The sequence below is a fragment of the Prionailurus bengalensis genome, chromosome E4, assembly GCF_016509475.1.
Source record: "Prionailurus bengalensis isolate Pbe53 chromosome E4, Fcat_Pben_1.1_paternal_pri, whole genome shotgun sequence".
NCBI lineage: Eukaryota > Metazoa > Chordata > Mammalia > Carnivora > Felidae > Prionailurus > Prionailurus bengalensis.
Genome location: NC_057360.1, coordinates 582,114 through 606,624, shown reverse-complemented (window position 1 = coordinate 606,624; position 24,511 = coordinate 582,114). Strand labels below are relative to the sequence as shown.

Here is a 24,511-nt window from a genome sequence, read left to right as displayed (position 1 = left end):
ACTGGGGTGCTAATAGGACTAGACATTCATTGAAAATGTTTATTGAACCAGTAAATACTGAACTTTTACTTCTGAAATGCCTACCTCACTGGTGTCTCTAGAAACAGGTTTTTAACTTAGTACTACTTTAAGTTTCCAACATTTCAAATAAAAGCGTGTAAGATGCAAGTCGAGAAAAGCAGTAGAAAACCATAATGCATGAACTGTTGCAGGATTCCAGTTTAAAGTGCTCTCCAGTCGGAGCTGGGTGGGACAGCTGGCTCGTCCCCGCAGCGGAGAGGACACTTCCTGAGTGACGTGTGTCCTGGGCTCCCGCTTTTTCCCCGGGGACGGGAAGCAGCCTCTCCTGAGACCGCACCGTGCCCGCTGGTGTAGGCTGGCCATCCTGTCTGGTTTCTGTGCGACCATGGGGGGTCACTTTCTCTTCAGGGTTCTGTAGACAGGGCTCCAAGGCGATGATGCCGATGATGCAGGGAAGGAAGGAAGGGTCGGGAGCGGCAGGCGGAGGGACGGGGACCTCCCAGCGCCTGCGAGAGAAGGGTCCCGGGTGGCACAGCAGTGGCCTGCCCGGCACGGTGTCGGCAGGAAGCCGAGATGGGCACCGAGTGAGCAAGGAAGAGCGATTCAGCCCGGTGATGTGAGTTTATCGGAAGTAAACAAGGGACTGAATTTAGATGGAATCCCCTTAAATCATGGTGCCTCATTCTTCCCCATTTACCTATTGGTTGTATTTGGATGGCCACTCTGGGCCAGCTTCTGGTGAGAAAATACTTAGTAACCGTCTGCTGTGTGTGGGGGGCACTGGTGGGTGCAGGAAAGGGTACCCCACTTGCTGGGAGCTCCCCTCCCCTGAGCTAGTTTTGGGGTGGAAAATACGGAAGAGAAGGTGAGCCTGGGATTTCAGCAGGATAAGGTGGCCGGGATGGTCACTCTAGACTGGATGCGGGTTGGGCCGGGCCTGCTGAGACGGAGTGGAACCTGTTACCTAGTCAGAACCGCGGGCCTATGGAGCCTGTCACCTAGTCAGAACTGTGGGTCACATGCATAGGCCGAGTGGCCTGCAGGGAATGCAGTGCCCCTGAGGGGGGACAGCAGGGAGGGGCCGGCATCTCCTCGATGAGCACAGACCCCTGCGCTGCTGTGTGGAGAGTAGGTTGTGGAGGTGCGGGGAGGGGGGAAGGGGAGGAGTGGGGGTGGAAGGTCCATGGACAGCTACCTGGAATGGGGAAGAGCCACACCTTGTCACCCCAAGGGCCCAGCACATAGTGTGAACTGGGCGTGAACTTGTCAACCTTAGGTAAAACTGGCAGGAATGTGTTTATTTGGAAATAACGACAGAGAATTGCAGGTTGGGGACAGGCTGGCTTTGGGACAACCATAGGCAAGTCCAACAAAGAGGAGAGGAACGTTATTTTATGGACAAAAAGGAAGTTGGGAGGGGTTGTTTTGAACCAAAGTCCACTGGAGAAGCAGCGGGGTTGAGGGTGATGGTGGTTTCTCAGTGGCTGAGCTGTGGGGGGGGCGGGGGGGGGTGTCTCTTCTCGGAGGAGATGCCCACGCATCTTCCCCATGGGGCCTGGAATTCAGGATGCTTTCCTGTTGCGTCTGTAATTGACAGTTCTTCCTGTGATTGACCTTGAGCGGTACAGCTCCCCCTTCCAGCCTCCCCTTCTGCATCCAGAATCCGCTTTAGGGATGTTTCTCTGTATTAATCTTCACAACACTCAATTGACACATCTTGTCACCTGCTTGAATAACTTGCTCGGGTGGTACAGATGCGGAGAAGTGTCAGGGTGAGAGTGGAGACAGGACGGCCTGCCTGGGGTTGGGAACAGGGCCGGATGTAGTAAGGGGAGACTTCTCCGAACCCACGGGCTCCTCCCTGCGGGACTGAGGGGAAACCAGACTTCGTAGAAGAAGAAAGTTCTAAAGAGCTCAAGACGAGCCTACGTCTCTGTGGTTCTGTGAAACCGAGCGGGGCCGATCCGGTTTCCTGAGGAAGCCCTAACCCTGAAAACGTTTGACCACGGGAACACACCACCTGGACGGCTTCTGATGGTTTCACCTAAAAGTTCCTTTACCAGTTGTTTTCAATTCCAAGATGCTTCGTTTTATTGCCAGAGATACGTGTAGCCTGACATCTGGGAGATTACAGTCCGAGTTGCCGGAGTTCTACAGGGTGTCCTGCCATTGCTTCTCTGAACCACAGCAAGATGTGGAGGGTTTGTGATGCGTGGGTAATTGTTAGTAACTTGCTGATTTCCAGAAAAGGGGCACTATTTTGGGTCACTTTCATTTTAAAGGCAGAAAAGTCTTTTCCCGGTACCTGTGGCTTGCTGCTCTCAGCAGCTGGAGACCTGGGTGTTGTGGCCATTTCTTTCTGCTTTTCCTGTTTTTTAATGTTTATTTTTGAGAGACAGAGAGAGGCAGCGTGAGCAGGGGAGGGGCAGAGAGGGGGAGAGACAGAATCCGAAGCAGGCTCCAGGGTCAGAGCCGTCAGCACAGAGTGCAATGCGGGGCTCGAACTCCTCAACTCGCTGAAGTTGGATGCCTAACTGACTGAGCCACCCAGGCGCCCCTTCTGCTTTTCCATCCCCCGCGCCACCTGTGTCATGGGCCCTCTCCCGCGCTGTCACTCCGCTGCCTAGGCCCTCTCCTTGCCATCTTCGTCCCTGCCCTGCTCTCTGCGCCTTTAGTCTGTTCCACGCACTTCCTCCGTGTGGTTTTTCCTGAACCGAAGTCTGTGTCTTCCTTCTCCAGCATGCTCCAAGACCGATTTCTGTTAGGGCATATGGGAGAAGCTCCCTCCGCAGAGACGGAGTGTCCGTCATCCAGCCCAGTGGGTTTCGGCCCTTTGGTGTCATCCGGACACTTCGTTCCAGGGTGTCAGGCCTCGCAGAGGAAGTGGTAGAGTCAGAACACTGAACAAGGCCGTGTCGGTCGTGCCGCCACTCGCTGGCCTGCCTTCGGAATTGTGTTGTTCTCCTAAGATGCGCTCACACCTGGGGTGTGCTCCCTGGGGGGGGTCTGCGTGAGGACCGTGGGCAGGACTGAGGCCAGCGTTCCTCTTGTCACAGCAGGCATACGCCGTCGTACGTTTCTGCCCACGACGCTCTGCTCCCCGTGACCGTGACCGTGCTGTAGCTGTGTGCGTGTGTGAGATGAGGCCCATGCGCCGGGGCTTCCGCAGCATGCCTGTGCCTCACGGGCCGAGCGGTGACCCGTCCCTGCCTGTCCGTCCAGTCTCACTCCGCCTGCATGGCCCAGCAGCCCCGGAGTGCAGTCGTCACCGCACGCCGCTGTGCTTGTGTGCTGTGTCTCTGCCCGGATGTTCCTCTTCCTGCTCGGCTCACTCCTGTCGGTTCCAGTTCAGCGGCACGGTGACAGGGTGGCCTGTCTCCGTCCCAGGACGCTGTGCGCACCCCGTGGGCGGTTCTCCCGTGCGTCCGCCTGTCGGCCCTGCGTACACCTGTGCGTTTTGGCACCTGGAGCATGCTGGTCTCTCGTGGGGACTTGATGCACATCGTTCCGGCGATTGTCCTTGGGGACGCTAGTTCTCACCCGCTTCGTTTATGTCCATCGTTGGCTTGGCTTTGAGCTTCCTCACAGTTCCCAGAGCTGACGTCTCGGAGGATGGAGTCGGAGGCGCTGGGGGGAGAACTGGAAGCAGTGGGTTGCTCGTGCTCCCGGTGTCCTGGTGGATCAGGAAGATCGTGTGCTCGGTGAGGAAGAGCAAAGAACAGGACGAGGAAGTGCCTTTACGTGAAGTGGCTGCGGTGCCCAGTTTAGAGGAGAGCATTGGCAGCGGTAGGGAAGGAGGGGTTGCAGGTGCGGAATGACGCAGTTCAGATTTTAGTCCTCTTACTTTATTTGTTGTTTATGACGGATGGTGAGTACAGAGTGGCCTGGAGCGAGTGTACTTGGGGTTTGAAGTCTGTCTAAGTCTGGCGTCGGGCACGGTTGAAAAGGAGGGAACAGGTTTTCCTTCTTTATCGTTTTTGTTTTTAACTTTAGAGACCACAAGTGGGGGAGGGGTAGAGGGGGAGGGAGAGAGAGAATCTTAGGCAGGCTCCATGCTCAATGTGGAGCCCGACGCGGGCCTTGAACTCGTGAACGGTGAGATCATGACCTGAGCCGAAGTCAAGAATTCAACACTCAACAGACTGAGCCACCTAGGCGCCCCTGGAACAGATTTCTCAAGTTACCCTCAAATAAGCAGAGTGCTCTGTTTCTTCTTTAGAGACGGCGTCTGGCTTTGAGAAAGCTCACAGAAGTTGCACCGTGTGTTCGTGTAGTAGCTCACTTTTTTTTTTTTTAAATGTTTCTTTATTTTGACAGAGAACCCCAAGCAGGCTCTGCTCTCTTAGTGCACAGCCCAAAGTGGGTCTGCATCTCATGACCATGAGATCATGACCTGAGCTGAAATCGAGAGTCGGATACTTGACCGGCTGAGCCCCCCAGGTGCCCCGGAGCTCACTCTGGGTGGTGTTTTGCTCTCCTGCTGACTCCCGTGTGCCGTGGAGCTTCGCATCTCTGACCCACAGTGTCCGTGCAGCTCAGCGAGCATGTTTGCGGTTTGTGATACTAAGATAGCAAGGTAGTTCGGGGGTGGAGGAAACCTTCGGGCCAAAGCCTCCGGTCCTAAAGGAATGTGTAGACCAGTGAGGCAGATAAGACAGGATACAAACAACTGCAGTGTGAGTAGATGTTGGACAAAGAAAGTTTTCTTCTGGCTGGAGGGTGTGTGTGTGTGCGCGTGTGTGTGCGCGTGGAGGAGGAGGAGGAGGAGCTGGAGGCACTTTTAAGGTCTCTGAATTATCCTAGAAGGATGGGGTGGCTTAGACGGTAGGGAACAGGGTGTAGGGAACAGCTGAGCTAATCTAGGGAGGTGAGTGAGGAAAATTGTGGGTGTTTCGATTTCTCATTTGGTGATTTGAGGCTGTCCCTTAAACTACGTTCCGTGAAATTTGGACTGTGCAGAGATAAATGCCAGGGCACATGGAGGTGGTGTTGCCATAGTGTTATCAGGTTAGCTCCTGGCGCCGTGATCGTTCCCGACTCAGCCCTCGTGTGCGGTGTCTTCCCCTGGAGCGTCCTCGCCCCTGCTGGCTGTGACAGAGGTCGTTCAGCAGTTGGGACCGGGAGGGCTCAGAACCAGGAGCTTCTCCAGAGGGACTCACGTTGGGAGGAGGACCAAGTCCCGGAGGCGACTGCTCTGTCGCCGCGGGTACGAAGTGGGGGTGTGATCTAACATTCGAGACCAGCGTGCAGCGTTCTGAGACCCTCTTTCTGTATGTAGAGAACATTTCTTCACAATAAAGTAGCCACTTCTACTTGTTCTACCGTTTTTTTCTGGCAGGGTGATCATCTCAGACAGTGACGGCGCTCTGGATGACACGCAGTGGGTCCTGGGTGTTCAGTGATTGGTATCGAGACTTCATGTGTTGTTGATTTCTAGATTCTATTCACTGGCTGTAGTGACCAAAAGAGTAAAAAAAAGACCCCCAGTGATGATTTTATGATTTTGCTTTAAATAAGTCAGATTTGGCCTTAGAAACCGATGGACTGATTTTGAAACGCCATAAGAAGAAGCAGTGTGCCTAGCGTAGGTCTCAGTGTCGCCGGCCCTTGGTGGAGCCTGGGACATGTAGCTCCTGGAAATTGGGGGTTTTGAAAAGCAGCTTTAGGGCCTTGAGAGTAAACTGCAGGCAGGAGTCCTCGCGGCTTTCATGGCAGCGGTGCCGACTCTGAACACGCAGGATGGCGGCCGGTCCGGGGTGGCCAGCCTGGGAGGGGGCGGGGCGGAAAACCCCCGGAGCCGCGGAGGCCCTGAGTCTCATTTCTGCCTGGGCCCGGTGTCTGGGTGCGTTTGAGAGGTTGAAGAAGCTTTGGCTGATGTTGTTCCTTGTCTTAATCGAGTCCCCTCTCTAAGTGATCGTGTGGAGGGAGGTGTTTGTCTTGAGCAGGTTACGGGAGGCCTGGTGGCAGTCTCTTCTGGAAGGTACTCGGGGGCCCTCCCCCAGGAGGGGTAGCGCACAGTGTAGAAGTGAGGTGACAGTTTCTGTTTCTCTCTGCACAGCCGAATATTAAAGCCCAAGCCATGCAGACCCTTCCCTGATCTTCCAGCCGGGAAGTCCTTAGCTGGCTGTCCTTCTGGCGAGTTTCCTGTGCGTTGTAAGGTCTGGGGAGGATTCATATCACCCCTTTTATAGGTCGTTCATTTTTCTCGAAAGGACATTTTTTTCCCACTCGTATTCTTTTTTCTCTTCGGTAGACCTGAGGGATTTCAGTTTTGAGAAGTCAAAACTCGAAGGTGTTGTTGCAAAGCTTTGTTGCCTTTTGGTGACCAGGAGCATCTTCCACTGCTGGTTCCTTTTTCTTTCTGTGGAACTTGACGTGGCTCTTTAAATCCCAGGAATAAAGTTTAGCCTCTGGCACAAAGTTAATTTCTTGTAAATGCTGTAGCCAGTTTTTTTGTATTTCCTCTTGGAAAAGTCTTCCAAATTTTAATCGGAGATAATGCCTCCTTGAAGATGAATCATTCTTATGTAAATAGCAGAACATTATAGTCACAGCGAATACAAGTCCTCTAAAAAGGGAGCTCTTAAAAATAAGTCTGTGACCCATTCTTTTTAAATGAAAATTGTCTGGGACTTTGGATTTTTGGAAGGGCAAGTCTCCTTCAGACGTGACTTGGGCACGAATGGCTGTGCAGAGTGTGGAGGGCTGGGCGCCACTTAGTGTGAGGAGTGCGTGTCTTCTCCGGAACCTTCTTTCCTTTCAGATGGAGCACCTGACGAAGTAGATGCAAATAATGATCACCGTTGCATTTTTAATGAAGTGTTTTCACATTCTTTCATCACAGTGTATGTTAAGGGTACTTTTCAACTGAAATTACCGTGAAAATATATTAACGTTGAGATTGTAAAAATATTAAAGTGACATCTATCCCTTTTCTCCTAATCAGTGATTTTGTTTATTCCATACAAGCCAGTTTGTATGTATGTATAATTTAAGTGCTTATAATCCACAACTTGACGCGATTCTATTTGGTAACTTTATTTTCACCGCTGACCCCGTATTCATAGTAGTTGGTCGCTGGATCATAATCCTTCCAGCAAAGGTATTTAAACTTACTTTCTGTGTCGCTGGATATTTAGTTTTCCAAATTACTGTTCATGGATCTAACACTGTAGGGAAAATCTTCAGGCATTTAGAACTTTTCTTCGTTTCAGTTATTTCTTTGGGATGCATTACCGGATGTAAGGTCGTGAGGTATACGTAATTCTATGGCTTTTGACACATGACCATTTTACTTTCCAAAAGGGTTTTGACAGTTTATGTACAGTGCCATCATCATGTCAGGGGTGAACCACTGTCCTACAGTCTCATCTCTGTTGGATCTTTTAATCAAATTATGAATTTAATAGTTGTAAGTGGTACTTCATTGTTGTAATTTATTTAAAACCATTATGTTCTCCCAGGGATTGCCATTCGTGTTACCTCATGTCCTCCGTCTGTTCTGTCCTCTGCTCTGATAGAGTTTATTGTTCATTGAATAATCTCTTTGTGGCTCATCTGATGAAGAGTGAAGTTCCTGATTGACAGGTTGGGCAGGTTGGGCAGGTTAGAAAGAAGTCAGCATGTCTCTGCCCCTGAGAGGGGCTGATCTGGGGTTGGCTTCTCCCGTCTCCCATGTTGTCCACCGCAGCGGTTCACGGTCCTGGTGCTGTCAGGTGCATCTGCGAGGGCTCGCGGGCCTCCTTGACCTGGTTGGTGCCGCACACCTCGTGATGAACGTGGGTCGCCTCCGAGGCTCCAGGAGGTGCGGCTCCGCCTGTAGCTGGGGTTGGCCAGAGCGGTCAGGATGGGGGAGCGGCTTCTGACGGCCCCATTTCTCTTGCTTCCCTGTGGGGAAGGATGTGATGAAGTCATTTCCGTGTTCTTGAAAATACAGTGTTTTACCAACGTGTCGGGAAAAGATGGCATATTTGGAAGTAAGCTTACTATAGATTACTTTTTATTCTTATAATTTCCATTAATTTGTGCATCTGCTGAAACGTCAGTGTGTCTCCAGTCATGTTCGGTTTTTTCATTTCTGAATTTACATGTTACCTTCAGTCTCCTGCATCTAGCTTAGTAGTAAATTGTTGTCTCCTGTTTCCATGGGCACATTTCGTCTCCCTTAGATTTTATATCTTACATAGTGTGAGAAATGAGCCCACCGACCCATTCAAGGGGGGGAAGCGGAGCCTCGGAGCACAGTGAAACGAGGCTTTAACGAAAGTTCTTGCAAGAGCAGGTGTCTGCCCGACAGGCACACCCAGGGCCGTTACAGCAGACCGTTTATCCCCGAGCCGGACGCTGCACCTCTGGCTCCTCATTGGCCGATACTGCAGAGGTTACAGCCTTCCCCGGAAGTCGCCTGTGCCCACGGAAGGCGAACAGTAGTCTGATTGGGACAAGCGTACATTCCTTGAGGTGACACAGAGACTTCAGTTCTTTGGCGCATGCTCATTGCAAAGCCCGTGAAAATAAGCCCAGGAAACGGAGGGGAAGAGCCAGGAAGTGAAGTTTCCAGGGGTTTGGGACTCCATTGTGGGGAGGGGGAGGGTGTCACACACATTTCCCATGGGTTGTAAACCTATTGTTTACTGGACAGCACAGCTTTTATTCGGTATTTCCGAAAATGAATCATCTCATTTTTCACAATCCTCTTTGCTAAGTTGATTCCCTTTTCATTTATAGGTTATTTTGGGCACAAGACACAGACATTTGTTTCTTAAGAGGAATCTTACGCCCGAGGGGTTTGCTGTGGTCAGAAGCTCCCACCCAGCATTGTTCTAGAATATGTGTGCTTTGTTTTTTTTTTCCCCACTCAGGGACTTCAGGGCCTAACCTTTTCCCTCTCTGCCTACTGAACTCCCATCTTTTCTGTCATATTCCCCCCTTTGAACATGTGACTCCTAACTGCCATTAAGAATTGGGACAACCCACCTTAACTGCTTCCTGCTAGGAGGGGGGGCGGTGACAGGGGTACCGGCAGTCAGGTTCAGAGGTCGATCCAGAAGTTCACAATAACGGGAGGGCATCAGGAATGTCTGGGCTAGTAGAATTTTCTTATTTTTCTGGCATATGCAGTGGCTTCTACGAATGACATGAAAAAAGAATATTAGACCAGCAAGCGTTAATGTTCCAAATGCAATGCCTCCTAGGGAGGAGGTCACACCATGGGAAGTAGCCATCCAGAGAGTCCCTGACGTGTGTGGTCAGGTTTTTGTTTTTGTTTTTGTTTTTTTTTAATTTAACTAGCTTTTCCTCCCTCTTCCACATTTATTTGGATCTTTTGATATTATTGCTTAGAATAATTAAGCATTTGAACTAGTTTTTGGTTCTCGATCCTCAATCTTCCTTTGGCCATCCGGTTTCCATAGGAATAGCTCCACAAGGAGTATTTAACTTTACCTCGAGGAAAGATTGATCTTCGATACCCAGATTACTCTAAGTTCAGGCAGTTGTTTATCCGTCCTGGAGCTAGCAGCACTGTCGTCCCTAATTCAGTCAAGTGTCCCTTTCTAGCAAGGGAGTGGGGCTCTCTGACATTATCAAAAAAGAATGTGGAAAAAAAAAATCTCTCCACATGCACCCTGGGGGCTGAGAGAAAAATTTAGTCATACGTTTTCCAGAAGCGCCTCTGTTAACGCTGTGTTTGGATGGTTGGCCTGGAGTGGAAAGGAAGACAGAAAAGGCGGCTCCAGAGTCAAGAAGGAACTCAGTTCCTTCTATTTCCAGAGTTACCTGAGGCTCTGGGTTTCCAGTGGACAGTTGGTTCGGGGGAGCCACCATGATGAGCCCCCCAGGACCCATCCATTCCCTTCAGGGACACGGGTTATCTGAGCCCTGGCAGATTGAGATCCCCGAGGGCATGCAGATCTCCAGTGACTGTCTCCACCCAAGGGGCACAGCTTACGGGGTTTCCACTTCTGTTGTCCCCTCTGAGAACATTCTCGTTTCCAGTGCCCTGAATGGCCACGTAAATGGCACTTGGTGCCAGGACCTCGGTCGGGAAGTCTGATCTGACATAGTATGCAAGGTCGCGATGAAGGCCTTAGATTTTTCTTTGTAGGCCTCCTTTCCTGTTCCTGATTCTCCTCTTGATCTCCGTTGTAATATATCCACTTGTTAGCTCGTAAGAGCTCCTCCAGGGTCCCTTCCGAGCCAACAGCCAATTTTTGCAGCTTCCTTCGAATATCTGGGGCTGGTTGAGTGACAGATCTGTCCATTAAAATCATCTCAGCTTCAGGGGGTCTCGGCTAAATATAGCCGTTAACCTTTAACCTTTCCAGGAAGGCTCTCGTCCTGTGTCTGTAAAATAGTGACCGACTTAGCATAATTTAAGGGTTTTACCTCAGACCTCCTTTAATTTCTCCAACATACAAGCTTGGAAATGGTAGTGATACAGTTGCCCAGTGGGATTATCATAGTTCCAAATTAGGATGTTGGGGCAGAACTGCCTGAACCCCAGTAGGGAACTGGGAGTTCTTGAAGGACCTCCAGCCCCATGGTAATTAAGGAGCTCCTCGTCCCCGTATCTCTCAGCGGCTGCCAGAACACCACACACCCCCTGTCTCATTAAGAGTCTGATTCAACAAAAGTATTGTATCTTTCCAGGTCAACTCAGGAACATAACTAATATTCTGAAAAGTCTCTATATGCCTATGAGGGTCATCAGAAAACATACCTGTTCTTTTATCTGTCTTAAATCTTGCAATGAAGAAGGTACTTGTAATCTTATGGTGGTGCCTCCCTGTGTCCCCCACTCCCTGCACCCTAGCTTCTTGTTGGGGAAACACACCTGTTACACTACGGGGAGAGCCTGGGTAAGGTGGGCAGCAGGGAGCAAAAGTGCACGGTTTTTAAGTCTGGATATGGAGATTGAGGACCTGAGCAGGAGGAGGTGGAGGTGGAAGTCTTCCCCTCCCCTGTCTCTGGTCTGCTGTGGGTGCAGCAAGGCGCCCTTAGTTCCCTCCTTTCATTGTTGTGGGCCCTTGGAAAGGGTTGCCAGTAGGCCGGGATCGACCTTGTACGTCCCTCGATTTTCTCTAAGGCTTCAAAAACACTGAACCTAGGGACCTTCTCCCTGTCTCCCTTCACATTTGCAAAACAGGTCAAACTGTAGGATAGCGTTATAATTGATAACTTCCCCCTGGTGGCCAGGTTTCTTCCTCCAGTTTGTATCAGGGCCAGGCCTCGGTGCAAAAGAAAAGGAGCCCCTTTTTCTGTAGGGTTTGTGGATCAAAACCATGCCAGGTTTTCAGAAGGCATCCTAAAGGGGTATTGGCCTTGGTTGGGGAGTTGCCCATCTATAGGAAGGAGGAGGAAAAGGTGGCCTTCATCTCAGTTTCCTATAGCTGGCCAGGAGAGGCCTCATCTTTTGACCCTGTTGGCCAGGAGAAGCCTCATCTCCTGGCCCCGCATTTTGGCTGTTTGACTGGTAACAGAAAGCCCTACTTTCTGTCAGTCTTGTGAGGTGCAGAGAGCAGTGGCTCCTACCCAGGCTTGACTCTGCCTCCGAGAGCTGATCTGTCTTCCCCAGTTTCTCCTCCATGCTGTATCCCGCCTACAGGACGTTGGGGGGGGGGTGGGGTGGTATGGACTGTGACCAAGCAAGACTCCCCTTGGTTGTAGGATGCACTGATTTTCTTTTGGCCCGACAGTAATTTACATATCGATAGTTGGCTGTTGAGGAGGGGTTAAAAGGGCCAAGGTCTTTAAAAGGGCCAAGGTCTGTTCCCCTGCCTCTTTCAGCAGTGCCCTCGAAAACGTGTTCCCGCCATGTGGATATGCATTTTCGGCATACGCTGGGCTAAGTGTAGCAAAATGGCCCCATGAATCCCAGTAAAAGCCCTTTGTCCGTCCCCCATGTCCTTCTAGTATGCTGGAGGAAAGGGGTTATGCTCTCTGAGACTGAGGACATGTGGGATCTTCTTTAGTCCCCAAGGACTCTCCCTTGGGATGCCTTTTAACCCACTGGAATCCATTCAGGTTGCAAGATCTAAAAACAAAACAAGATGAAACTGATCTTTTTTTGTAATACTGGCCTCAGTACTCCTTAGGAGATGAGGAAAAATGGCCCATTAACGGGACGCTGCATTTTAGTACAGATCTCTTCTGTAAGAAGTAGGGCAGGTGGACTGAGGTACCTCGTGTCCAGGCTTTCTGGCCTTCAATCAGGACCCAGAACTGAGGGCCTTTTGCAGACTGTGTTTGCCTAAATGTGCTGGCCGGTAAACTCCTTCCTGGTACTGGATGATTGTCTGAAAAGGCCTCCGAATAAACCCAGGTTGTCTCTGGAGGCCTCGCGGTGCTGTGTCTGCGTCCTCCGCTCGGGGTCTGTGGTCCGGTCCCTCTGCTTGTCCTCCCAGAGGCTCCAGAGTGCCACATGGGGGGGCTGCGGGGTCAGTTCTCAGCTCTGAGTTCGTTGGGCTTCGTTTGAAACACTCTCGACTTGGTTGCTGGGCCTCACACTCCTTGGGGTAGTTTCTGTTTCCTTGGTGGTGCCTCAGTCCTTGGCGGAGTGCTTGCCCTCTGGGGGGGTGGGGGGTGTCTGCAGGTCACAGGGCCAGCTCCAGGCACAGCCCTCGGTGTTCCTCAGTGTCTGGCCCCTCAGGCCTCGTGTCCTCTCGCCCCAGGCAGATGGTCGCGCGCGCGCGCGTGTGTGTGTGCGTGTGTGCGTGTGTGTGTGTGTGTGTTGCAGCCTCCTTGGCCAGTCCCTGTGTCTGGTAGGCAGCTCCCCTTTGACCCCGATGGTCCGGTCCGTGGGCGCTCCCCTGCCGGCCCCCTCCTCCCCTCCTTGAGGCTCTCCAGGTGCTGAGACCTCACATCCAGGCTCCCGCCCCTGCCCCGCGTTCACATCCCGCCCCTGCCCCGTGCCTCATGTTGAGCACGTCTCCTGGCCCAGCCTTCAGATCTGTCCACGTCTAGCCGTTTTCACCACCCTTGCTGTTCCCTGCCGCTCGGGTCACCGTCCATTGCAGGTGCTGTGTGTCCCCTGTGTCTGTTCACGTAGTAGCCAGAATGATTTCAGTGACGTCACTTCACCTCCCTGTTTGGAATCCTCCAATGACCTCTTGTTAAAAAAGAGAAATGGATGGGGCGCCTGGGTGGCGCAGTCGGTTAAGCGTCCGACTTCAGCCAGGTCACGATCTCGCGGTCCGTGAGTTCGAGCCCCGCGTCGGGCTCTGGGCTGATGGCTCGGAGCCTGGAGCCTGTTTCCGATTCTGTGTCTCCCTCTCCCTCTGCCCCTCCCCCGTTCATGCTCTGTCTCTCTCTGTCCCAAAAGTAAATAAATGTTGAAAAAAAAAAAAAAAAAGAAATGGAGATACAATTCACATACCACCACTCTGAGTGTGCCCTGCAGGGGTTTCTTTCCACCTGTTGTGCAACCGGCACACTAATTCCAGAGCGTTTTCATCACGCCTAGAGAGGCCCTGTAGCTGTCAGTGGTCCCTCACCGCGACCCTGGCCACCACTGGCGCCTCTGCCTCCAGTGGGCTCTCCACTGGAGTCCACATTCCTTGCTCTGGCCTTTGAATGGTGGTTTCCAGTCACGCGCAGACCCTCGGCCCCCTTCCCGGTTCCATGCAGGCGCTGGGGGTGCAGCCCTGCAGCCCGTGGCGGACAGCCCTCTGTCCACACCCTGGCATGAGGACCAGCGGCCTCGTTGGTTCCTCTGTCCCTTGCTCTCTCTACGCTGACCCTGCTCCGCCCCGGGTGTGACCCAGCCCTTCCTCCAGGCCCTTGGGCTCCCTTTCCCCTTAGATGGCTGCAGACTGGGACCGCGCAGATGCGTGTGGACTGGAGGACTGTGGTCCTGAGCCCCTCCAGGTTCACTCTGCATCCTCCTTCCTGCCCTGTGCTCCCAGAGGTGGGGGTCCCTCTCCGCACGGCCCCCTCTGTTTTGAATTTTGTGCTATGTGCTGTGTTCGCTGTTTATTATTTTTTTTAATTTTTAATTTTTTAAAATTTACATCCAAATTAGCATATAGTGAAACAGTGATTTCAGGAGTAGATTCCTTAGTGCCCCTTACTCATTTAGCCCATCCCCCCTCCCAAAACCCCTCCAGCAACCCTCAGTTTGTTCTCCATATTTAAGAGTCTCTTCTGTTTTGTTCCCCTTCCTGTTTTTATATTCTTTTTGTTTCCCTTCCCTTATGTTCATCTGTTTTCTCTCTTAAAGTCCTCCTATGAGTGAAGTCATATGATTTTTGTCTTTCTCTCACTAATTTCACTTAGCATAATACCCTCCAATTCCATCCCCGTAGTTGCAAGTGGCAAGGTTTCATTCTTTTTGATTGTCGAGTAATACTCCATTGTGTGTGTGTGTATATATATATGTATATACCACATCTTCTTTATCCATTCATCTATCAATGGACATTTGGGCTCTTTCCATACTTTGGCTATTGTTGATAGTGCTGCTATAAAATGGGGGTGCCTTCAAAACGTGTCCCTTCGAAACAGCACACCTGTATCCCGTGGATAAATGCCTAGTAGAGCAATTGCTGGGTCGTAGGGTAGTTCTCTTTTTAGTTTTTTGAGGAATCTCCATACTGTTATCCAGAGTGGCTGCACCAGCTTGCATTCCCATCAACAGTGCAAAAGAGACCCTCTTTCTCCACATCCTCGCCAACATCTGTTGTTGCCTGAGTTGTTCATGTGAGCCATTCTGACAGGTGTCAGGTGGTATCTCATTGTGGTTTTGATCTGTATTTCCCTGATGGTGAGTAATGTTGAGCATTTTTTCATGTGTCGGTTGGCCATCAGGATGTGTTTGGAGAAGTGTCTATTCATGGCTTTTGCCCATTTCTTCACTGGGTTATTTGTTTTTGGGGTGTTGAGTTTGATAAGTTCTTTATAAATTTTGGATACTAACCCTTTATCTGATACGTCGTTTGTAAATATCTTCTCCCATTCTGTCGGTTGCCTTTTAGTTTTGCTGATTGTTTCCTTCGCTGTGCAGAAGCTTTTTATTTTGATGAGGTCCCAGTAGTTCCTTTTTGTTTTTGTTTCCCTTGCCTCCGAGTGTTCGCTGTTTATTAAAGGTGGTTTCCACCTGAGGACTTAGTTTGTTCACTTGACGGTCTGTAAGTACTGAACGAACAGGAAGGATGTTGAAGACGTAAGCTGGCTGGCGTGGTGTATGCTGTGGAGGTGATGGCGGATGGACAGCCCCTCGTCTCCGTCCGGCATCGTGTCCAGCTGTGCTGTCCGAGGTGGCTCTGCGACATGCAGGACCAGCTCCAGGGTTCATCCTTTCATACGCCGCCGCTGCGTGTTTGGTGCGCACCAGGCCCCGTGCAGGGTGCTGAGGGTGCAGCATTGACCGTCAGAACGCTGGCCCGTGTGGAGCTGACCCTCTGGAAGGGAAGATGGAGAGAGCAAAGTTAAGTAAATACAATGTGCGCTACGTTAGTGACTATGCCAAGGAGAGCACAAAGCAGGGAGTATGTGCGCGGGTGTGGGTGGTATTGGGATTTTCTGGAAGGGTGGCCAGGGAAGGCCTCACTGGGAAAGCAACATTTGAGTGCAGACCTGAGGGGGGCGGAGGGGGGGGCAGCTTGGTGGGCTGCAGACGGAAGGGCAGGTGCACAGGCCCCCAGGACCCGGCATGCGTGCTGCGTGGGAGGGTCACGGACATGGGGCAATGGGGGGTGCTGGAAAGGTAACGGGGGCAGCTGCTGGTGTGCGCAGGTCACAAGTCAGCTAATCCACACAAACTTCCCACCTGATGCAGCCACAGCCGCAAAGCCCTGCTTCCTCCTCCCGAATTTACTCTGCATCCACAGAGTTGGGGGGGTCACACGCAGCACCACACCCCCCCCACCCCTCCATTTTGTCACCAGATCTGGTCCTGTCTACGGAATATTTCCTTATGCACTGCCCTCATTCAGGCCCTCACTTGGTGCCTGAACTGCTACCTGCGGCTTGCAGGCTGCTGTAGAGAGCTGTCCTGAGCCGTTTGGGTGCCGAAGACTCTTACTTTGAAGGGGAGGACCGGGATTCAGTGATGTGATTTCCCTAAGGCGGTCTAACTAATTATTAACAGAGCTGGGGGTAGAGCCCAGACCTCCTGCCCAGGAGTCTGGAGCAGTGCCACCCGGCTCTCGGCCGAGGACTTCGGGACACCTGCTGCAGTCCGTACCCCAGAGGACCTCTTTGCACGCGGTAGGTAGACGTGGGGTTGGCCTCTGCACTCGCCCCTCACGCCAGGGCTGTGGCTCTTCGGGGTTGGTAACCTGCAACAGCCTCTCGTCATTCTTACTTGTGATCCTGCTTAAAGTAAACAAAGCTGTTGCCCAGATAGTAAAGTTTGGGTGACTGGCGCATAGAGCATTTCCCAGTTTTCCTGGTATTTTCCTGCCGTAGGCCGCAGCCTTAAGGGTAAGGCTGGATCGGAAGAGCAGAGTTGACTGTCATTTTAGTGGCCAGGCGGGTCCTTTCCGTGAGTCCTCTTTGTTTATGAAGAGATAACAGTGCCTGCTCCAGCTCTCAGGGTTGATGTGAGTCTCTGAGGTCCCACAGGGAGACGCGGGCCGGGCCAGGCGCTGGGACCTGTCGCAGCCCCCGGTGTGCTTAGGGCACAGACTGCGCGCAGAATGTTCCTGCAGTTTAACGGACACCTTAAGCCCGTTGTTTACGGTAAAAGCGTTCCTGTTTTCGAGGCGCTCAGGTTCAGGGAGAGCGTTGGTGTGGGGAACGCTGCCGAGTGCCAGCTCCGTCACTGTCATCTGCCCTGGTGATTCTGTCTAGGCTGCGTGGGTGTGCGTTCACGGGCTGCCTTTCTGGCCGGGTGAGGCCTGGAACCATGTGTCTTTATTAATAGAGCTCGTCAGGGTGTGAAAACCAGATAGAGTTAGTTTGGAAGCTTCTCAGCTCATCCTGGGAGAGGGTGCAGGATTTTTCACGTCCTACGTATTGTTGCAACGGTGCCCGCTGTTGTAACGTTTCTGGGTTACCTGCTCGTGCGCTCCGGTCTTCCGGGTTACTTTGCACGTGCACGTGCTCCTGTGCGTTGAGAGCTTGGACTGTCCGAAGGGGGGGCTGTGCCCTGCAGAGGACACGGGCGGGGCGAAGGAGGGGCTGCAGGGTGCCCGGGGAGTGCGTCCTGCCGTGCGTGTGCCCTGTCCCGACCCAGCCCTTGTGGCGTCCTGCGCTGCCTTCTTGCAGGGAAACGTATGCTGCGGCTATCGCATCCAGCCTGGCGGGCGAGGGTGTCCGGGCAGGGGCAGCCGGGTGCTGTGGGTGCCGGGACTGCCCCGTGATCTCGCGTGTCCTCGTGCACGCAGTGCGCGTCCTGCTCCTGCTGCTGCTGGGTGGCCTTACAACCCGAACTTCTCGCGGTGCTTAGTGGTGGTTAATTATGTTTACAGAAGGCGTGCTGGTCCACAGGTTGACGTGCCAACGACTCTGCCTTTCTCTTTGGGAAAGTATTTCCACAGGATGGATGCCCGCAGTTGGGCCCCTTTGAGGTGGTTCTTTATCCTGATGCCTGTCGACTGGCACGGAGGAGGCACCCCCGGAGTTGAGGGTGCCAGGGTCGCTTGCCTGCGTGGCTGGGCTGGGAACAGACGACATTTTGGGGGGTAATCGAATGGGTGTGAGAGTTTGCACTCTTTGCTCTATCAGTGTTAAGATGCAGCGTCTGCTCTTAGAAGGAGAGGCTTTGCTAACGGGGTTAGATTCCAGCCTCTGCTGCCCGAGTGTTTACGAGGTCAGCCAAGTGTTACCCTAAGAGTCGTTCTGCTCGAACCTCGTTGATGGAGACTTCAGGCTGTAACATAGGCATTTGATTTGATTAAAACCTTTTCGCCCCAGAAACACAATGGTTTGAGTAGGTGATACACGCGCGTGGTGTAAATACTGGATTTCCCTCCGTGTTCTGCCTCCTGCTTCCCTTCCCCACCTCTAGAGCGATACGTGTCACGTTCTAGGTCTCCCTCCAAAGAGCCTGCGCACGTGTGGTGGCCCGGCTGCCCTCGGGATCGGTGGGCAGCTCTGTTTCCAGGACAGGTGGGACACACACCACGAACCGTACGAGTCTATGATAAACAGAAGACAGCGTTACAGAAAGACTCGGTTTGGCCTTTTGTGTGAGCTGGTTTGACCGAACGCCAGGGACCCCAGGGGCTCTGCAGGCTGTGTGCCGCGGGGGGCGTGGGGGGGGCGGGCGTGCGGGGGGGATGGCTGCCAGCACATACGCACTTGGACGGGGCCTCTGGGGACAGGAATGGACGCTGACAGCTGCTGTCTCTCTCTTGGCAGATGTTCCTCACCGTGTTCCTCAGCGACAACGAGCAGCACTTCACCGAGGTCCCCGTGACCCCCGAAACCACGTGCCGAGACGTGGTGGATCTGTGCAAAGAACCTGGCGAGAGCGAGTGCCACCTGGCTGAAGTGCGCTGCGGCTCTGGTACGAGGCGGGCGCCCCGCGCGCCCCTTAGGCCGCGTTGTGTGGTTCCTGGATTGTAGACGTGGCGGCACACGTGCGTCGGGAGCGCGTCCGTCCAGCTGTGGTGTGACACATAAAGCCTTTCTGCTCTTTCTTTCCCTGCGATACACTGAAGCCGCCGTGGTGTGCGCGGTCAGAGGACAGGCAGGTGATGCACCGGTGGAAGCTTCCGGGAAACCGTATGGTGCTCACGAGGTGCTTTCTGGGTGCTTGGACTTGACTGAGTTAGAGATGTGAGGCGTCCCGAGTGCATCGCCCTCTGCGCGTGTTTGCAGGTTTTTAGGGAAGGCGGTCGGTGTGGCGTCACCGTGGTGGGGGGGTGGGGATTGAGGTCTTGGGTATTGTTTTAAGCTTTGAGATCAATCCCTCACTCTAGTTCTTTGTATCTTTGTAGCTCTGAAGCGGGACAGCCTGCTCTTCTTGCCCCTGAGGAGTTTGTAGATGGAGTAATTTTCCGTCATTTGTGCCTCAGTCCTGTGCAGCCTGCATGAGCGCCCCCTGCCCCCCGGTGTCCCGGCGCCGGCCGCACACCGTGGGGACTGGGTCCACGCCGTTCCCGATGCTCCGGTGGCCCAGGCAAGACCTCCTGGTCACCTTTGGTCGACTCGCTTACCGGTGGGCGTCCTAGAGGTCTCGTGCCCTCTCCCTGGCTCACTTCCTCCCTTCCCCCCCGCAGGGGAGCTAGAGTAGACCATTTGCTAGAGGGGCCCGAATGGTAGTCTGACTTTCCTCTTCTCAGTGACTTGCTTTCTGCGTAGAATCAAATCCACACTCTGATCTTGGACTGTGGCTGCCGGATACTGGCTCCTCCCCGTCCTCCTGCAGCTCTCTGATGTTCCTGAATGATCCCCGCTCCTTCCCTCCTTAGGGCCACAGGCGCCGGCTCCTTTACTGCCTGTGTCGCTCTCCCTCCAGGTTTTGCCGCCTGGACTTCAGCTGAAACGTTAACCTCCTGCTGAAAAGTAGCCCTGATGTCACCCTGATCTGGCCCTCTGCTAAGACACGTCACGCTGGTTCTTGAGCGTTCACGTCTCTTGCCGCTTTAATCCCTGTGGCCCCACACACGTGCACTTGAACGTCGCTCCCTAAGAGGAGAGGCCTTGCGTGTCCCTGTCATTGGTGTGCCCGGCTCCGGGGAGGGCCTGGGGTCTGGCGGTGCTCAGTGAGCACTTCCTGAGTGAATCCGCGCACTGCTGGATGCTTCTGGCAGCCTCCTTGCATCAGAAGTGACCTTGTGTGTGGTTTACTGAGGTGATCGGAAGCACCCATGGTGCGCCCCTCACCTTCTCTCCAGACCCGCCTGCCCTTCCTCCCTTTTCGTAGAGGAAGAGGCGTCCCTCTCTTTGCCGAGGCTCAGTGTCTCCTGGAAACTCTGATTCTACCTGTTCTTTCTTCTCTCGTGTCTTGCTCACTTGAGTTCCCTTTACTATGTGGTGATGATGTTTAGAAGATTTTCTGTCTTCTAACTTATGTTTTAGTTTTTTAAAGTTATTTGGAGAAAGATAGAGCAGGTGGGGGAGGGGCACAAAGGAGGAGACGAGTCCCAAGCAGGCTCCACACTGTCAGTGCAGAGCCTGACGTGGGGCTCAAATTCACAAACCTCGAGATCATGACCTGAGCCAAGATCAGAGGCTGAACCACCCAGGCGCCCCTCCTCTTCTAGTTTTTAAAATAAATGACAGCACCTGAACGTATTCTTTTTTGTAAAAGAGGAAATAATATAGACAGAATAGAAGCGCGTCCCTACTCCCATCCCTCAGTACTCCACGTAATTGCTCCTTTTTTAAAATTATTACTATTTTTAATGTTTTATTTTACTTTTTGAGAGAGCGTGAGCTAGCGGGGGTGGTGCAGTGAGAGAGAGGGAGACACAGAATCCGAAGCAGCTCCAGGCTCCGCTCTGTCAGTGTAGAGCCTGAGGTGGGGCTCGAGCCCATGAGCTGAGAGGTCGTGAGCTGAGATCCAGAGTAAATGCTGGGCCACCCGGCACCCCCCTGGGTTTCCATTTTCAGAGAATTGTTTCCCTGTAGCCATTGCTCAGGTTTCCCTTGGCTTTTTTGCCTCTTGATCTGTAGGCGTTAAAACCAAAACCAACTACTCTGCAGCCGGGGTCTCTCTGTGTGATTTACAAGGCTTCTTCTTTACTTCGAGGCTGTGAACCCGCTCTCCTGGTCCGTAAAGCTGGTTTTAGTGGTTTCTGTCCCTCCCCCATCGGTCTGTGACTCGTGAGAGTTAGGGGGCCGGTTCTTGTCTCCAGACAGAGAGTGAGTTGTTCTGAGTGCCCCTCCGATCGGTGCTCTCTTCCTTCCCGATGTGAGCCGTCTCTGTGTACGTGGTAGATCTCGTGCCAGGTTCACTCCTGCCAGCTTCCGTCAGTCACTTGTGTCTTTTGTTCACAACAGAACCAAACTGTTCTAAGTACTGTGTCGTTTTAGTGCGTGTTAGGGATCGGTAAGCCAGGTGTGCATTTCATTGTTCTGCTTTTTTTGCGTTTTCGAATATTTGTTTATTTCTGAGAGAGCGAATATGTGTAGGCGTGAGAGAGGGGCAGAGAGAGAGACAGGATCCCAAGCAGGCTCTGCACTGTCACGGGGCTCAAACTCACGAACCGTGAGATCAGGGCCTGTGCCGAAATCAAGAGTCAGAGGCTTGACCGGCCGAGCCTACCCCCCACCCCACCCCCAGGCACCCCTGTTTTTTCAAAGAATACCTGACCTGTTCTTCTATATTTTTTTTTCCAAATACAATGTAGAAGGACCTTAAAAGGTTCCAGGAAAAATCCTATTGGGATTTGGATGGGTTGTAGTGAATTCATAATTCATTTGAGGGTTGCTGGTGTGGTGCTGTGGTTAGGAGCAAGATCTTGGGTATCAAGTCCTGTCTCTGCCCTTTACTAGCCTTCTAACCTCACCGTCCTCCCCGGAATCCCTCCCTGGAATCCATGGCAGGCCCCGCTCACCTGGGGCAGGGGTGTGGGCAGGGGGTCTGCAGAACCCGAAGTGTGCTCCTGCGCTTGCGATCAGTCCTCCCGGCCAGCGGGACCCCGGCTCCCAGACCTGCTGAGCAGTCCCCCCATGGGGACTGGGGTTTCTTCACTTCCTTGACTTGTCTCTTGGCTCCTGGAGCCTGGGGGTTTCATCTCATTTTTCTGAAAGCGCGCGCGCGTGTGTGTGAGCGTGCGTGTGTGCCTATGTTGGGTGAGGAGGTAGAAGGTCTGCTCAGAAGTGCTTTTGGGGGTGTCTTTCTTGTCAGGGGTGTTCCTTTTGGGGGGTCTTAGAATTTCTGTGGCTTGTGGAAGAGACGGGACCTCTGAACTCCGCGTGTTGTTTTACCGTGACTGGAAGCACAACTGTACTTTGGAGCTGACGGGACTGAGTTCGGGGTCAGTCCACAAAACGGGCTGCCTGTTCTCCGCCCTGTGGTCGCTGCAGGTGCTGGCGTCGTGGTCTCGGTTACTGGCAGGCGCGCCGAGTTCTCGCCGGCCGCTTCAGCGTCCTCACGTTGAGTAAGTAGCACACTGACGCCACTGGAGCTGCTCCGATTGGGAGCAGTTGTGTCCGCGAGCAGTAGGTTTGGTGTTTATATCCAGATCCTGGAGATGACAAGGTATTTTGAGGGGAGCTTACAACCATGGTTTCTCCTGAATTTCGCATTTATTAGAGTGTTTAGCTGTGTCCTTTTGTCTCTAGAAAAGTTTGACAGCTGTCGGTCTCACCGGAAGAGGGGCCGAAGAGACATGCAGTGAACGATGTGGGGGGTTGGGGTACCGGCCCCCCGGGGCACAGTCGAAAACCCGCATGTGACTTTCAGCTATCCCCAAACTGCTTATGGCCTGCTTTCGCCTGGGGAGTCTGGTAGCCCATGTTGTGTATGTCGTGTGTATTACACACTGTTCTTCAGTCAAGGAAGCTAGAGAGAAGATGCTAGTAAGGAAATCATAAGGAACGTGGAGTGCCTGGGGGGCTCAGTCAGTTAAGTGTCGTCTTCGGCTCAGGTCATGATCTCCCGGTTCCTGAGTTCGAGCCCCCGCATCAGGCTCTGCACTGACCGTGCAGACCCTGCTTGGGATTCTGTTTCTCTCTCTGCCCTCCCTGGCTCACATTCTCTATCTCTCTCTCAAAGTAAAGAAACAGTAAAAAACCAAAAAACCATAAGGAATATTTACAGGACTGCCCTGTATTTATCAAAAAATTCCCGCATAAGTGGACGTGGGCAGGTCATAGCTGTTACTCAAGGGTCTATTGTGTTTTCAGTGCAGTAAGCAGCCTTTTGTTAGGAAATGGGTATGTCTGATTTTTTTTTTAACATAGTTTATAGAATTATAACTTAAAAATAGCCTAATAGGAAGACTAGGCTGTTTGGAAAGTTATTTTTAATTTCTTGTTTGTATGCTTAGAGAGCCCTAGAACATCCGAGTTAGAAAGGACCTCAGAGACCATCCTGTGTCACAGTTGACAGACTTCAGAAACCCCTCGAGGTTACCGGCGGCTAGTCCCTCAGGCACTGAGCTAGAGTCCCGTGCTCCTGGCGGCCGGCCCTGACTGGTTCCTCTTTCCTGTGCCCCCCGGTTGGACACGGACTGTGTGGAGCATCTGTGACACTGTATTTCTAAGGGCTCTTTTATTTTACTTTTAAAAAATTTTTTTGAAGTTTATTCATTTTTGAGGGGGGGGGGGTGAGGGACAGAGAGAGAGGAAGACACAGGGTCCGAAGCAACTCCAGGCTCCGAGCCATTAGCACAGAGCCTGACGTGGGGCTCGAATTCACAAACCACGAGATCGTGACCTGAACCCAAGTCTGACACTTAACCGACCGAGCCACCCAGGTGCCCCATCTAAGGGCTCTTTTAATGGGAAAAAAGTTATCTAAGACGCTAAGTATTCCCATCAGCAGAATCTGCACGAAGGATGGGAGCAAATGCCCTTCGTTGGACCTGCAGGTCACATGATGTGTTTATTTCCATAGAGCGTCCGGTTGCTGATAACGAGCGCATGTTTGAGGCTCTGCAGCGGTCTGGAAGTCAGAGGAACGAAGTTCGTTTCTTCCTTCGTCACGAACGGCCCCCCGGGAGAGACACAGGTGGGTAGCGTCGTGTGAATCCGAACAGGGCTGTGGACTTTGCTTGCTTTGGAAGGGGTGGGGGGTGTCGGGAGCCTGGTGACTTGAGTGAGGGTGCAGGAGAGGGAGGGAGTGGAGGCCTGAGGACGGCCCAGCTGCCAAGACCTGACCGCCAGGGAGCCAAGGGTGTGGTTTGCTTTGATTTGTGGTGTTTGAAGAGGAGAGAATCGGGCGGAAAGGAGTCCCTAGAGCAGGAGGTGGAAATTTGGGGGCGGCGATGTGTGCTGGCGGGTCCCTGAGGAGCGGCGCCCTCAGCCCACGAGACCTTCTCCTGGGTGCAGAGGGAGAGAGGACAGATGCAGGTTGGCGGTGGTGTGGGGTCTGGAGGAAGGGCTTCTGGTCGTCTTCTCTGAGGTTGGGGGGGGCACAGAGGCCCACGTGAGCCGTTACAGGGAACAGAAGAGCGTCAGCCACGGACTCGGGACACAGCGGATCCCAGACCCTGGGCTTTCCTTCTAGCCGGGCTCTGCAGTCTGGATGTTGGAAGAAGACGGTTAGATTGCCCCAGAGTTGGGGTTTTGCCGGCCCAATCGGGAGGAGGACACGGGACGGCGTCTGAGCTGGTGGGAAGGGGTGGAGGGGATCTGCAGGGAGAGGCTAGGCAGGGGAGGAGACTGCGGTCCCGGGTTCCTGAACAGGTGCAGTGACGGGAAGTTAGGGTCCGAACCCAGACCGTCTAAATTCAGGATCCCAGAGGGAGAGCACTTGTAGGGATTTGGGCCAGGAGATGAGCCAGGGTTAGGGGCTGAGAGGCGGGCTTTGGACGGAGGCTGTGGTCGCAGCTGTGGGGATGAGGGTTCTCACCGGGGCGTGCAGATGAGGTGAGGAGGGAGAAGACGCCAGTGGAGGGACGCCGGGCCATGGCTGGACCCTGAGGGTGGA

General features: G+C 52.9%; 1 protein-coding gene across 3 annotated transcripts in view; it reads left to right on the top strand.

Annotated features, from left to right (window-relative positions):
- The window catches only part of TP53BP2 (tumor protein p53 binding protein 2), a 54,151-nt gene that overhangs the window by 5,671 nt on the left and 23,969 nt on the right, over positions 1-24,511 (top strand). For 2 of the 3 annotated variants that reach the window (XM_043568084.1, XM_043568083.1), the window contains exons 2-3: positions 18,325-18,472; positions 23,477-23,590. In XM_043568084.1, coding sequence (XP_043424019.1) covers positions 18,325-18,472; positions 23,477-23,590 — 262 coding nt within the window. Of the gene's footprint in view, positions 1-16,110; positions 16,228-18,324; positions 18,473-23,476; positions 23,591-24,511 lie in introns of those variants that run through there. The other variant, XM_043568085.1, reaches the window with a different exon arrangement.